This window comes from Rosa chinensis, chromosome 6 (assembly GCF_002994745.2).
Source record: "Rosa chinensis cultivar Old Blush chromosome 6, RchiOBHm-V2, whole genome shotgun sequence".
In the NCBI taxonomy this organism is placed as follows: domain Eukaryota; kingdom Viridiplantae; phylum Streptophyta; class Magnoliopsida; order Rosales; family Rosaceae; genus Rosa; species Rosa chinensis.
This window is the reverse complement of record NC_037093.1, coordinates 36,924,774-36,940,354: the sequence shown is the minus strand read 5'-3', so window position 1 is coordinate 36,940,354 and position 15,581 is coordinate 36,924,774. Positions and strand designations below refer to the sequence as shown.

The window sequence follows — 15,581 nt, the reverse complement described above, 5'->3', positions numbered from 1 at the left end:
CAAATATTGCCCTCTCCAAGAGGCGTTCGGGCACAAGTTGTCTAAGTGCGATGCACTGCGGCCAGCCATCTCAGAGTTGATGAAGGCAGGGAAGTTACGTCAATACCAAACTGACGGCCAGTCCGAAGGATGTTGGGCAGCAAACAAGGTTGAAAGCAGAATCCCGGCAAAAGGCACATAACCGATCATCAGAGAAATATTGGCCATCCATGGAGCCCCGTATACCGTTGTAGAGGAGGAAGTGCGCTTGAGCTCGGAAACCCGCCAAGCGGAGAAGATTTGTTGAGTATGCCAGATCGCGGGAAGCCCCATGACAGGGCAGAGGAGGTCCCCCACGCAGGTAATTAGTTTCTCCGCGGTAGATACCATTGGCATCCAGTTTCCCCACCGGGACGCCTTGGTCGTGTCCACCCAAATCGCGGACGCCCTCGTGCGGCGGATAATGGTCGACGCCGGGAGCAGCGCCGACGTCATATTCTGGGAAGCGTTTGAGCAGCTTGAATTAGACAAGACACTTATCCATCCCAGCAGAGCCCCGTTGACGGCCTTTGAAGGCTCCGAAACATAGCCTGTGGGCGAGATTTCATTACCAGTGACGACGGGAGGGAAAACTGTGGAGGTCGATTTTGTCATTATTAAGAAGCCATCGGCCTACAACGCCATTCTAGGCCGAGATTAGCTCCATAGGATGGGAACCGAGGCTTTGACTAGGTGTCAGGTACTCAAATTTATTTTCGACGACGGCCAGCAGGTGATATCAGTTCGAGGCGATCAACTGCTCTCCAAAAAGTTGTATGCCATGGAAATTAAGCGCTCTCCGCCTTCGAATAAAGGCGAGGAGGGTCCATCAGCATAGCAATTAACGGAGGACCTACCAGAAGATGAGGAGCTTGAACCCAAACCTGAGCCAGCGACCACCGAGCCACTTCGAGAGGAAGCCCTCGACGCTTCTGGCGAGAGGAAGGCCTGGATCAACACGAGGAAGGCCTAGATGAAATTCAAAGAGGGGTGCCCAAAGAGAAATATAAAGATGTGGAGCCCATAGAGAAATTTGAGCTTTGGAAATTTTCTCTTAGGATGATTTCCCAAGGAGAAAATTTGGGGGCATTGTGGGGGTGGTCAATTAATTTAACCATGCAATCAAGGCAATTAAAGAAAAGTAATGGCAGCAGTAAGTGCGACAGTTAATGTAGCCATAAATGCGACGGTTAATGCGACATTTAGTGTGGAAATCATGGTCGCCAATAAGTGGTGGTCATTGTAGGTGTGAATACGGCCTTAATGGTGGCTTGCCGCTTAAGTCACTGCAAACTTGCTGTGCAAGTTTACTTACAGCCCACGCCAAAATGCACCTATAAATAGGCGGCTCGACATCGAGGTAATGCATCGAATGCCAATTCTCAATACTCCGCTACTAAGAAACGTACTAACTTAGGCATCAGAGAGTTTTTTACAGGTACCCCCCCCCCTTCTCCTCTAGCCGACGGTCAAACTCCAGGTAAACGCTCGAAGGAAGCTTCTCGATTGTTTCCGGTCAGCTCCCGCTCAAGTCCGCATTAATTGGTGAGTCAAACTCCTCAACGGATCAACGGAATTTTTCGTCACCAACAATCACCTATTTCCCTTGTCACGAGAGAGAGAGAGAGAGAGAGAGAGAGAGAGAGAGATCTTAAATGGGCACGTGGGTTTGAATAGATATATATTCTGAAAGGTGCGAAAGGAAGATCTCAAGGAAAGTAGTAATAGCGAGCTAATGATCATGGCGGCCTGACTAGCTGATAGTTTTTAAGGTTTGCTTATTTATTATCTGCACACGCAGCTGCTGGCCGATGGCTCGACCTCGATCTCCTGGTCCATGCATGAAAGGAGAGGATCCAATAATTCGACCTTTCAACTGTTTTGCGGTTTGAGTTTCCAACTAACTGCTCAGTAGTGACTAGGGACTAGGGAGTGACGTCCCAGGCCCAGGCTTACTTCCTTTTTTGCCTTAATTTCATGTCCATGTCGGTTATAGCAACTTTCTTGACCTAGATACCCGGGTAAGCTAGAATGCTGGATGGGTTTTGAGCTACTTAATTAGCTATATATCGATATCACCTTTTCAGTTTTCACCCGCAACTTGGTATAGATGGATATCTAAACTATAAGCTAGACCACGACAAGTAACAACTAGCTCTATTGGTACCATTTAATCAATCAAAAATAAAATTTTGTTATACTCAAATATGTATAGTTCAATAGTTCATATTAGATACTAATTATAAGTTACAACTGTCGGTTCTTTAAAGGAAAATGATTTGTGGCCTAAATGAGGCCTAAAATTTGTGGCCTCAATTTTAGGTGTCATGCCATGTCACCTACATACATCACCTATTTGCTAAATCATACAATCTAATTCTTGACTAAAAAGACTATTTTATCATTCTAAAATCTAATGGCTCTAAATTATTTTAGTTTTTTTTTTTCTATAAAAAAATATTATTTTTTTCATTATATATATAATTCGTCCAAAAAAAATATGTGCGTGTGTGTATATATATATATGTCTGTAAGCCGTAACTTGTTGGTTAGCTAGCCTAACTAACATTGTGGAGGTTATGAGTTCAAATTTTATTGACATATCAAGGTGGGGTGGGGAGTTACATTGTTGTCTGGAATAAAAAAAAAAATATATATATATATATATATATATGTGTGTGTGTATATATATATATATGTGTGTATGTGTGTGTGTGTAATTATTCCAAATTTTTTTAAATGTATATATATATATATATATATATCATATATATATATATATATCATATATATATATATATGATATATATATATATTCTATGTAGAATTAATATGGTATAAGTATATATATTAATATTGTAATTCTGACCCACAAAAGTAAAAAAAATTAATAAAAAAAAGTCAAAAATAAAAATTGAATCCGCAAAAATAGAAAGATGTTTAAGTAAATCCAGAATATGTGTCTGGTCCAAACTCTAGGTTACTTGACCTAGTTGTAATAGGGTTTTGAATTAAAGATATTCTTGGAGATATTCATAGATATCCGATTAATTGTACGATTATCTTTCCTTGTACAACTCTGATTCTATGTCTTGTAATCCTCTATATAAAGAGACCCCTATTATCAATGAAAGCACGACTCAATTCTCTCTCAATTTCAGTTTTCCTTAAACACGTTATCAGCACGAAACTGTAACCCTGAAACCCTAAATTCATAGCCTTCAAACCCTACCCACCACTGCAGTATATATTGAAGCCCTCAATCCAAGGATTCCAGAACCTGCGGCGGAACCACTAAAACTTGCTGGAAATCCACCGAATCGGCCATCGAAAGTATCGAACCAGCCCTCCAAGAAGAAAAAAAAGGATCCCTGCACCAGTTCACCACCTTCCGGACCTTCGATTGTACCAAATTTTGCTACTAGCAGAGTCTCGATCCCAGGATTCAGGAACCGGAAACAGAACCCTAAAAACTGGTCTTGAAGTTGCTGAACCGGCCTACAGAAAAGCTTGCAGAAGAAAGAAAGAAACAAACAAAAAAAAAAACAAAAAAGGGAAAAGAAGGTAGCCCAGAGGCCCACTGCCACGTCAACACGAGGACCCACTGCCACGCCATCACCGGACCCCACTACCACGTCAGCGCTAGACCCCGCTGCCACGTCATCACTGGACCCCACTGCCACATCAGCGGACCCCACTTCCACTTCAGCACTGAACTCCACTGCCACGTCAGCTCAGGCGACCGGTAACTTTTCCGGCCAAATTTTTCGGCTACCTATTTCAAGGTATATTTTTATTAAAAGTTTTTTTTTTTTTTTTGTTTAAGTTTTTATTCAATTTCTCTTCTTTTTCTCAGAGACTTGTAAACTCTCTTCTTCTACCCCCCTTTCTTCATCATATAGGGGAGACCTAATTAAGCCGAACTGTGGGGGTTCATGCTAACTCCAAGCTTGGAGCTTGTTGAGATCTCCAAACTTAGAGTTTGTAGAGAATTTATGATCGACCACTTACTCCAAAAAAAAAAAAACTTACTTCACAAACCCGCAACTAGTATCTATTAATGCTAGTAATAGAACTTACCCATGATCGATCTACTTCTAATGTTGAATTTCATATCGGATTCGTTTGTTGGCTTCATTTCTAAAACCTGAATTTTGTTAACATGTTGGCTTCATTTCTAAGACCTGAATTTTTGTAACAATATTGACATTATGAATAAATGTAAGAAGATAAGTATTCCCCAAACTGAAAATCTTTTGATAGCTATTGGTGATACAATGATATGGAAACTCAAGACAAAATTATGTATGTATCGGTTTGCTCAAGAAGTTTGGAGTAGCTAGCACTACCAAATTCTCTCGCTACTAGCTAGATAGACAATGTTTATTGACCACGCATGTGATCAAAGCTTGATGAAAAAATATCCTTGTCTGTTGGGAAAATTGGGAAGCTCCAGCAAGTTGATCCTCAAGCAAATCCATCATCACCTCTCAAGGTATCTGTTTGCTGCTGTTGTCAGCTCTAGGTACTGAAAGAGAACATCCCTTCTCACAAGCAAGGTCCCAGCTGCAACTATCACCGTATGAAGTTCAATTTTGATGTTATTGATATATAGTTAGTGACTATTGTAATTAGCTCCAAGTGAGAAACTGTACGTAAAGTTTATATTCAGATATATATCGTAGCGATGACTCCTATTTGACATCTTGGAGAATCAAGAAGATTGTAGAAGACATATTTTCGCTCTCATTATCCTTTGAAGAAATTTAATTCACTTGTAGTTTAAAGGAAGCTAACTTCATTGCTGATTATTTGGCGAAACTCGATCACTATTTTAATTCAAGCCGCACATGAAATGCATGACTGCATGCCTTTCCTTACACAGTTTTGATAACTTTACATAGAGGCTTCTTTAGTAGTTTTTTTATGTACACAAGAAAATTAATAATTATACGATATATAGTACTAGTCCGACAAACAAATATACAAATAACAATAGGGGGCCTTGACATCGAAGAACATGAGCATTTTACTTTTTTCTACTGGGTTAAACTTGGTGCATTTTTAGTATAACAAGCATACATTTATATACACAACATGAACTATCCTGTAGAAAGGTTTCTGTGGGTGCTACGTACCATGTATCCTGAGTTAGGTTCTCATACAAGATTTGGTCATCTCCTTTGTCACCATAGTTCTAGCTCTATTGATAGTTACAAGACACAGATATACGTGCTCTTGGAGCTCCTCCACTTGCTTTCTAAACCCGCCATTACTCTTCTTAAGCTCCTTGACAACTTGCAAAGAATACTTTTCCTGTCTTCTCTCCAAGCAGAAGTGTATCATCATCTTGTTGTGTTCAACTTCATCATGAAGCCTTGCAACCAGTCGACTCATCATGTCGAAATCCCTATTTAATATATAAGTCCCCTTAGCTGCCACATCAAGTTGTTCTCCTGCTTTGGTAAGAACCCTACTCCTTAAAAATGGAATGTAACTACCGAGCTTTTTCTTCAAACGCTTAAATGGGAAGTTGAAAAGGGCTGGTCCCATGAGCAAGGCACCAAAAGCATGAGCTGATAGAATAACAGCAGTTATAGCAACCAAACTACAAGCTACTGTTAGGAAAATCCCAGAAGCCTTCTTGAAATACTCGATAAGCTTAAGTTTCCTTGCCACCTTTTTTCTCATTGACTTTAGGTGCTGTAAAAATGAAGAGTACTTGTCATGGATGAGCTTGAAGTCATGGTTATTCGGATTTGAAAATGGGTTACCATGGTTTTGGACAATGCACAAGTGTAGCTCCAAAATAATCGATTTTATTTTTTCAGGAGAATAGTCCTCAACTTTGTCAAGTGCTTGTTCAATGAAGTGGTAGTTAGACCGAATATGGTGGATGCTTTTCAAGAGGTGGGTGCAGATTTTTGATGCCTCAGCACTTATTTCAAAGTACTCGAGCATGAGGCCTTTCAATTCGGGTAAGTGGGAAAGAATTGTGGATTCAAGAATACCGGTGATGGATTCTTGACCAGGTTCTAGGAGGATTTCTGAGGATTTCTGATCATGGTCGTGATTAGAAGAACATGATGGCTGGCTCACAATCAGTTGAGCTTTATTGAAGAAGTCTGCATAGGACTTGGTTCTAAATGCACTCCGGTACTCCTCGTTTAGATTAAAGCTTTTTCGAACATTTCTAATAGCTTCCTTCCCTGAAAACAAATACAAAAATTTGTCAAACTAATCTTTTTTTTTGCTTTTCAGAATTTTATAGAAAATTGCAAACCAAGAAAAATAGGACCAATTGATTCATAAAAACATGCATATCACAAGATTCCACTTTTCTAATCGGAATATTCCGAATAAGATTTTAAGTTTTTTTTTTTTTTTTTTTTGGTCCAAAACAGAATCAATCTATATGTGCATGTTCTTCGATCTTAAACTTTTGTCACCTTTTTCTTCTCTAGGCAAAATAAATTAGACAACATGGCAAACCCACATGCATACTGAAAATTCTCTCTTTAATTCGATCATATCTATTAGAAGAGCTAACTCATATAAATTGACTAAAGAGACTGTGTATAGAGAGAGACAGAGAGAGAGGAACAGAAACAAAAATAGATGGAAATTAGCTAAAACACATACCTTTAATCTTTGAAGCTTTAAATTTTGCCCACATCTTGAGGTCTGAGGAGATCGATCTATTATCTGATCGAACTCATAACCCAACTAAGGCTTTGCCAACAATTATAGAAGCTATAAAGAAGATCAAAGAGCTTGAATTAATGAGCACGCATGCAGGTAGCTATTGTTGTTTGTTGATGATCAACTTCCTAGGTAGTTTGTTGTATTATATGTGCAGTTTGCTCTAAAAAATGTGTTGAAGGATTGTAGCTCACGCTCACGCTGTCGTACGTTTTGATAACTCTAATCTGGTCATTTGAGAGAGAGAGAGAGAGAGAGAGAGTTGTGTGCAAGCTTCAAAGGAAGGCTAAGTTTGCTGAAGAGAGCCCTCGCTCCCCTCGTTCTAAGGACTCTTTTCTGCATCTGACGGCCTCCTTTTTTCCTCCTTTTATTCGCCTTTATGAATATTTTGTTCTTGCAGTTATATCTATACACTTTATATGGAATATATATATATATATATATATATATATAATTTTTATCTAGAGCGAGACCTCGCTATGAAATTAAAGTGCGAAGTTTATGATCACTTTTCGGTCTCATATCTACATCTCGACCGTTCAGTTTTTAGGTACTAATGTATAGATCATCTCTGCAAAATTTCAGCTAAATTGATGATCTTTAAGATATCTAACTCGCTTAAACTAATGGACGAATTGAATCTGTCCAACCTGAACTGTACTAGCTTTAAGGCAGTTATCAATGCCTTAACGACCATCAATTTGGTTGAAATTTTGCAGTAATGATCTATACATTAGTACCTAAAAATTGAATGATCGAGATGTGGATATGCCACCGAAAAGTGACCATAAACTCTAAAAACGCACTTTGATATATATATATATATATATATATATATATAGGAGAGGAGTTATCATTACCCTATAGCAAAGCTAGCCTACAATAATGTTGTTATATACGGACAGCCTTGATTTAGGACATCGATCAAAATGGCAACTATACACTTCGTGATGGAAGGGTACACGTACATATATACCTTGTAAATTAAGGCACCTGTCGATGCATTTTCCGCACTAATTTCTGAAAAATCACCACCATCCAATTGATGACCAATTTTAACTAACTAGGTAGATACCAAATCGTACTAATTAGCTATCCATCATTTTCCTTTAACGTCATTTTACTTAATTAGGAATACCAAATTAATTGATGAGGATAGCTAGATATAGATAATTAGGGATGGCAAAAATCCCCAGTGGGACAGAGCTCCATTGGATACCCGCCCCTAATGGGGGGGGGGCAGAATTCGGGGACAAATGGGGAATGGGGATGGGGATCCCCAATCCCCGCTATCTAAGATTGGGGATGGGGCGGGGATAGTATTGTGATCCCCATCCCCAAACCCGCCCCAATAATATATACATATGATTAACTTATATATATATATTTTAATTTATTTTTTATAATATAAATTATAAATATATACATTAATGGCTACACTTTTACTTTAATAGTGTTTTGACTTTTGCACTCACTTAATTATGATTTATGAATTTAATCATATTTTAAATTTATTTGTTGCAGATTTTGATTTTAAAAAAGGCAATTTGAGAAAAAATTATTTTATTTATTAAATTCTTATTGGGGATTTGGGGGGGGGGGTTTGGAGGTTTAGTCCCCAATGGGGATGAGGACGGGGAATACCCAATATATTTTTATTGGGGATTGGGGCGGGGATGAGGGTAGAAAATGACCTCGGGAATGAGGATGGTATTGTGATCCCCATCCCCAATCCGCCTCATTGCCATCCCTATAGATAATGCTTATAAAACGACGTTAGGCAGAAATTCCTAATTAATCAATGCACGAGTTATTAACCTCGCATATGATTTCCAGGATATTTTTCAATTCAGAGCCACGTACCACTTGTCAGTATGACACAATTCATTAATTACTGACATTAGTTTGATCAAAATCTAAGATCAGTATTTAGATTGCTCTCCATCTTTGAGTATGCATGGCGTACCTTATTAACCTTCATTTTTGTCATCAAAAAAATAAAAAATAAAAAACCTTCATTTTCCTTGGATTATATATCAGAGCGTGAATAAAGGCCGGCGGGCTTCGGACCACCATGGTTGTTCTCATGTAAAGCGTATATATGATATATCGCGTAAGAAAACGGAGCAGGGTGTATGGTAGCCCTAGCCCTAAAGGCCGCTATGGTGGAGGCCGTGGTAGGGTTCTTCCGAGGAGTCTTTTGGGTTGCAATCTTTGCCATGACTGCCGGTATATTATCATTTAATTTTCTCTATTATTCTTTAATTTCTGTATTATTTTATGATTGTTGCATCAATTATTGCTGTGCTTGATTTGAATTTCTGCAATTGGGGGTGTTAGATTAGTACTATTGGGTAATTGGGTTTGTTTGATCTAATTAGAAGTTTATTCTTTTCAGGTAGAGTTGATAAATCTGGAACTTTGCTTTGAAATAGATGTTGCGCTTGACTTAGATGTATGCAATTGGGCATGATTCCATCAAGAAGCAGCTTTTTTTTTCTGTTTGATCCAAAAATAAGAACTTCATTGATAATGAAACAATCAAGAAGAAACTTTTTTCAAGAAAAATATACTTTTAAGTTTTGTCTTTATTTAAATTTTCTAATTTTAGTTTGTTACATAAAGAAATATCTTTGTTCAATTTAGATCGATTTCTGCAATTGTATTTTACTGAAGCATGAAGTACGAGTCATGAACAATTCGTACTTCATGCTTCAGTAAAATACAATTGCAGAAATCTAAATCAATCACAGATATTTCTATTAAGATACTAGCTTCTACTTAGAATTTTCACTTTTGTAGTATATATGTAAATGTACAATGTTTCATAACTTATGAATATATAAAACTTAGCAAGTAAACAAACTCGCAGCATCACGGGCTATCCGGCTAGTTCTCTCTTCTAAACCCCTATGGGGATATGAACAGTAACAACCCTTAGTAACATAACCCTTACTGATTTGCCCCCATATTTTCTGTGGCCTGTACGTGAAGCTTTTGACCCTTGAGTGTTATGTCAACTCTATCACGCCATTTGCTCTGTTGTTTGCTTGTCACCGTTTTCATTTATCTATTTTGGTAGTTGAGAGAGAGAGAGAGAGAGAGATGGTTTGATTGTCAGAGGCCAGGTAGCCAAGAGATTTATGGGGCTAATTTCTAGTCTTTCTTTCTCCTCATCAGCTACAAAGGATTTTGGTCAAGTAGCGAAGAGACTTAGTTTTGCAAATTAATTTCATGTCTTGCTTTCTCCTCATTGTCTTGAATTATTTGTGTTTGTTTTATTTTGCTCAGATGTACGTTGTGGGAATTTCAGCATCATATGAGAAACAAAGAATTCTTTGATTCTGCTTTTGTTTGTCTTCTAAGATACAATAAAAGTTTGATCTTCTAAAAACTGAGGATAGGCTAAGTAACTGAAAAGGCTATACCACGAAGCTAAGTTCTTGATAGTGTACACACACACACACACACACACACCTCCTTAAACTTGAAATGTGAGGATATTTTTATTTTTAGCATGTAGTTTAATAATCTAAATCATTCATTCGCTAATTACATACATACATATGAATCTTACAAAAATTTAGCCAAATAGAAAAATGCTTACCATTTTATTAGCACAATGTTCATTTTAATTTTATATAACGGACTACATTTGTTTACACAATTTTGAATTACCAAATGATTATGGATTTGGTTGATTTCTTGTAGAGACAATTCTTGCATAGGAATATAAATGATCAACAGTTGAAATCATTGAATTATGTCATATATTAGTGTAAAATAGTAAAAATCCTTAAATTATTAAAGTTAGGAGGTTTTCTCTCTAGAACGGCCCTATATATACATGTGTTTGTGTGTGTGTAAAGCTTTGGGTACATTCATTGTTGATCCAATTGCTGCTGGTTTGTTATTAATATGGACTTGTAAATGTGTACAGTCTGCTTGATATTTTTGTTTCTTATTGGATGGGTTGAATTCTCATACACTTGCAGCAGAATGTCAACATTAACTTATGATTATCCAAAATTGCAAACCCCTGAACCCTGGACCCTGAACTCTAAACCCTAAATATTAGAGGTTGATTTCGGAATTCAACTTCTCTATAGTACCAAGAAATTTGAATTCAGAAAAGTTTCAGAGTTTGGGTTTAGAGTCAGTATACATGAATTTAAACCGTGAACCTAATTGTTCAAGGCCATTTCTACATAAGTAGTAACTCTTAACATTTGTTCTGTTTCTGTTGCACCTGTTTGTTTTGTCATATTGGTGTTCAGGTTTCAGAACCATTTGAATAGTTGCACAGTTAAAATGGATTATGATGCTACTCATGAAGCAAGTGATTTTGGCAACGATGTTAATATTGACGTCCCAGTAGTAGAATCAAATAGAGTTGATAGTCTTGAAAAGGTTTCATTTGATGGCATGGTTATAGAAGAATTACAAAATCTGGGCGAGGTTATAACTGGAGTTGAGTTGGATCTAGCATGTGCTTATGAGAAGTTGCTTAATTTAATTGGTTTTATGATGCATGTGGCAACCAAGGAGAGTGACTTTGATGCCTTTATATCCGATGAAGAGCAGACAATAGTTGGTTCTGTCGAGAAGGCTCTAGAGTTCACTCTCTTGTCTGGAATATTAGACTCTGAGGTAGGTGAATTGGATAAGGTCATAGCTTTACTTCAAATGGAAATTACGGCTGCGCAAGAGCTATTATCTTTATATACATACTTAGGAGAAACATTTACAGTAATAGAAGAAAAGCTGCAGGATTCTGAGCAGTCTTTGAAGCAGTTGCAAGAACAAATCTCTGAAATCAGGATGCAATCTCTGAAGTTCCAGAGGACCCTTTCATGCTTCGATGGAGAAGAAAATTGTAAGCTACCAGTCTCATTCAAAATGCTTTAGTGATTTTATTTCAATATGATCAGCTTCTCATTCTTATTGTGTATATGGTGATCAAGGTTGTTGGGGTTTTATAATGGTAGGATAGGCATGCTTTATAATCACCTTTGGTGCATAAATCGGATTGTTAAGGAGTGTTACTGTTACTTCCATTCCGTTTCGTTCCATTCTAATGCATGCATATTATGGGGTTGCCAGGAAACATAGTGGTAGACTAGGTAGGTTTTTCTAACCACCTTCAGTGCATAAATCGATATAGTAGAGACCAACTGTTGATTTTATTCCATTCTAATTCATGCATATTGACAGGGAATAACAACAAAGGAGTACTGGGCCATTTAGAAGATGATATATTTTCAAGCAAGAATGTACTAATGAAAATGCAAACTGTTAAACATCAGAGACATATTTTGAGGATGCTAGATAAATCTTTGGCAAGAGAAATGGATCTTGAAAAGAAATTGACTGAATCAAAACAAATTGAAGAGGATCTAAAACTGAGACTACTCTCTTCAGAACAAGAGGCATATTGCATGGAGGATGAAATCAGTGAAATGAGAAATGTTGTTACAGATCTGAAAGAAAAAGAATCAAAAGTTGAAGATAGGGCTCGGAATGCAGAAGCCAAATATAAATTATTAGCAGAGACCAACACAGAACTTAATGAAGAGCTCAGACTTCTTAAGACACGGTTAACAGAATTGACATGCGGTTGCAACATGCCGTGGCAACTGTTGAGGCTAGGTAGGAGAAACAAAACATGTTGAATTCGACTATCATACATATGGAAAATGTGATAAAGCATCTAAAGCAGGAGGTTTCAAAAGCTGAAAGTCGGGCTGATAGTGTAGAGGACAAGTGTATGATAGTGTTAATTAGAATCTAATGCAGCACTAAATGAGGAAGTAAACTTTCTGATGGATAGATTGAAACGCGTGGACGCAGCTTTCCATCAAGCTAAGGAAGCAAAATTAGCTACTGCAACTGATATTGCACTCCGGTCAAAAGTTATTACAGACTAGATTGTGCAACTTGCTTTTGAAAGACAACACTTTCTTAAGCAGGTCTCTACCATCTTATTATATCTTATTAATATTCAAGTTCAGGATTGGAATTTGACTATCAAGTGGAAAACATATATTCTTTTGCTGTCTATCATTATTTTTTCTTGGACTAAGTTCAAGTTCAATTTGCCTCATCTAATTTTTGGTCGAAAATCATGTTAGTCCATGGTCTTTTTATTTTTTTTTTGTTTTTTATTTTTTATATAATCAATATCATCCCTGCACTTCCAATATTCCTCTTTCATGTCCAATTCTCAGAGCTCGATCCAATTGTGCAGTCAAATGATGGTGTGGCACTTACAGCATGGCCTACTTTTCAGCTGTTCAAGTTGAAAAGCGTCCCCCTTTCCGATATTTCTCTCCGGTCACTCAACTCTCCCCTCCATCTGTAGGATTCTTCGAATTACTCTCTTTCTTTCTTGCTTGCAAAATCGAGCCTTTATTAGGTATTGAAGCTTAAGCTAGATTTCTTCTTCTTCACCAACCCTTTTTTTAAAAAAAAAAAACCCATCACTTGTCCTCATTTCCCACAACATTTTCTCTTTCTCTTTCTATGTTTCTCTCTCACTAAACCACACTTTCTCTCACACAAAGATCGAAGCTTTAGCTCAGATAACACAAAGATGGACTCAATTTCAAGCGCAAGGAGGCCTTGTTTCAAGAGTTGAGTGACCATCTTGAAATATCCAGTTCAAAACCACCATAGCTTGGTACGGCAGGGAAAGAGAAAGGTTCGAAGAGTGACACTGATTTGAGTCAGAAGAGTGCAAGCAAGAGCAAAAAGGCCAACTTGTTACTGTGGTTGTTAGCTGTTGAAGATGGAGCTGGCTCCAACCTTAAGGGAAAAATGCTTGCCCTAAATTTGGATGCATGCCTTTTTTGAGTAGGAGTAACTTCTATATGCTTTTCTGAGATGTTTCTTGTTGATATCTATACCACAATTGCGTGGCGGCAGATTAGGCTAGATGAATGATCTTCCCTTAGAAAGTGAGTTTGTTCTTGCTTGGTTAGGCTTGCTTCATGCGAGCGTCCCATACACTTTAATGAGTTTAGTATAGGCTTAGATAAATTTATCAGTTTTTTATAACCGGATTCTTGTGTAAGTGCATGTTAAACTGATGCCTACTTTATGTCTGATTTTTTATAATACAAATTCCTATTAAAATATATATATATATATATATATATGTGTGTGTGTGTGTGTGTGTGTGTGTGTGTGAGGGCAATGGCCTTCCATCAAGAGATTCTTTTTAGCCATTTTAAGGGATTTTTTGTGACTTTGTGGGACCTATTTTTTTTATTATTACATATCGGCATCTCGACCGTTCAGTTTTTAGGTATTTGTGAGTAGATCATTTCTATAAAATTTCAGCCAAATTGATAATCATTAAGGTATTTATAATCATGATCTAGCATTATGAAAAAAACTGTTCAGTTTGGACAAATTTGGTTCATCTATTTATTTAATCTAGTTTGGTACATTAACGATCATCAATTTGAATGAAAATTTGCAGAAATGATATACTCATGGAGACATAAAAACTGAACTGTCGAGATGTTGACATGAGATTAAAAAGTGAGTCACACATGTGATTCTTTAAAATGGCCAAAAAAATGATACATCATGTCTCTGTTTGTGTGTATATATATATATGTCGATAATAATTAACAAGAAGACAAATAGTGTAGAATTTAGTATTATTGATGTTCATATATGGTATGATATGAAAAAAATAGGAAAATAATGATGGGTCGAGACGTGGAACATGTTAGGCCAAAAAGACAAGACTAGCCAGAGCCCACAGGTAATAGAGTTGGAAATGGGAAATGGGCGTGCAGATAGCTACTAGAATTTTGTCCTCACTAAAAATACTTATACTGTGTGATTGAAGTTTTTTTTGCAAAAGAATGGATGATGTTTTCTTATTGAAAGGAAGAATGGATGATGTTAAAAGAGTTCAGCCAAAAAAAAAAATGATGTTAAAAGAGTAAAAATAGAATCCAGCAGCCCTTATCTAGACACAAAAACCTTGGATAAAAAAAAACTCACATGATCAAGGGCAGAACCGTCCCCACACTATTCATAAGGGGAAAAGAGAAACAAAATGAACAGTACAGAGGGAATTGAGAATTAAAATAGAGAATTTGTTCGAAAATGTCATAAGAAAACTGTTAAAGGAAAAACACATTATATGTCTTCGCGAAACTGACGAAAGAGAGAATCAAGGAATTGCAATCACATCACAATCAGCATTTACTATCATTATTGTAATTGATGTTAATCGATGTTTCCATTGTAATTCTATCCCTATATAAAGGGGCTATAAAATGAAATGAGTAGACAATTTTCCAATTCTCATTTTACTTTTACAAGTTATCATCACGCTCAGAGTAACTAGCCAAGAAAAAAAAAACTTAGTTTTCTAGTTTCTTTCTTCCTTTCGTTCCGTTGAAAAAAAAAAGGGCTAAATACTAGTTAGTATCCTGTGGTTTAGGTCCAAAATCAATTCAGTCCCTGGACTTCTAATTTCATAAAAAACACCCCTGCACTTTCAATTTTGATCTAATAGGTCCAATTCGTTAATATTATGTTATGGGTTCAAGTTATAGTTGGATTATTTGTTGAAGAACTATTTATTTTTAATAGTAGGACTCACTCCTAAATTGACTATGCAGACCACCTCGACACCACATCATAAAACATAGGCCATATATGAGCCACGTTAATAAGTTAAATAACTCAATTGTCGGATTGGACCTATTAGATCAAAATTGAAAGTGCAGGGGTGTTTTTGATGAAATTAGAAGTTCAGGGACTTAATTGATTTTGGACCTAAACCACAGGGTAGTAATTTGTATTTAGCCAAAAAAAAAAAAAAACCCTTGCAAACC

The 15,581-nt window shown here is 36.9% G+C and overlaps 2 protein-coding genes across 5 annotated transcripts; one reads left to right on the top strand and one right to left on the bottom strand.

Moving 5' to 3' along the window:
• Positions 1-4,306: 4,306 nt before the first annotated feature.
• On the bottom strand, positions 4,307-7,119 carry LOC112169182 (UPF0496 protein At1g20180). Of its 3 annotated transcripts, none has more exons than XM_040509577.1 (3): positions 6,661-7,119; positions 5,157-6,227; positions 4,307-4,590 (listed from the first exon to the last, which is right to left on the bottom strand). In XM_040509577.1, exons 1-2 carry the CDS (start codon positions 6,692-6,694, stop codon positions 5,170-5,172), a joined length of 1,092 nt encoding a protein of 363 aa, XP_040365511.1. In that variant the 5' UTR covers positions 6,695-7,119; the 3' UTR covers positions 4,307-4,590; positions 5,157-5,169. The 3 variants fall into 3 exon arrangements, with proteins under 3 accessions (XP_040365511.1, XP_040365512.1, XP_024161933.1); XM_040509578.1 differs by having other exon boundaries at positions 4,307-4,584; XM_024306165.2 differs by lacking the exon at positions 4,307-4,590 and having other exon boundaries at positions 5,030-6,227.
• A 1,499-nt stretch (positions 7,120-8,618) lies between these two features.
• Positions 8,619-12,782, top strand: LOC112168917 (WPP domain-interacting tail-anchored protein 1). Of its 2 annotated transcripts, XM_040508064.1 has the most exons (4): positions 8,619-8,949; positions 10,998-11,370; positions 11,491-11,596; positions 11,935-12,782. In XM_040508064.1, the coding sequence occupies exons 1-4, from the start codon at positions 8,822-8,824 to the stop codon at positions 12,390-12,392; spliced, it is 1,065 nt and encodes a 354-aa protein (XP_040363998.1). In that variant the 5' UTR covers positions 8,619-8,821; the 3' UTR covers positions 12,393-12,782. The 2 variants fall into 2 exon arrangements, with proteins under 2 accessions (XP_040363998.1, XP_024161617.1); XM_024305849.2 differs by having other exon boundaries at positions 8,621-8,949; positions 10,998-11,596.
• The last annotated feature ends 2,799 nt before the right edge of the window (positions 12,783-15,581 follow it).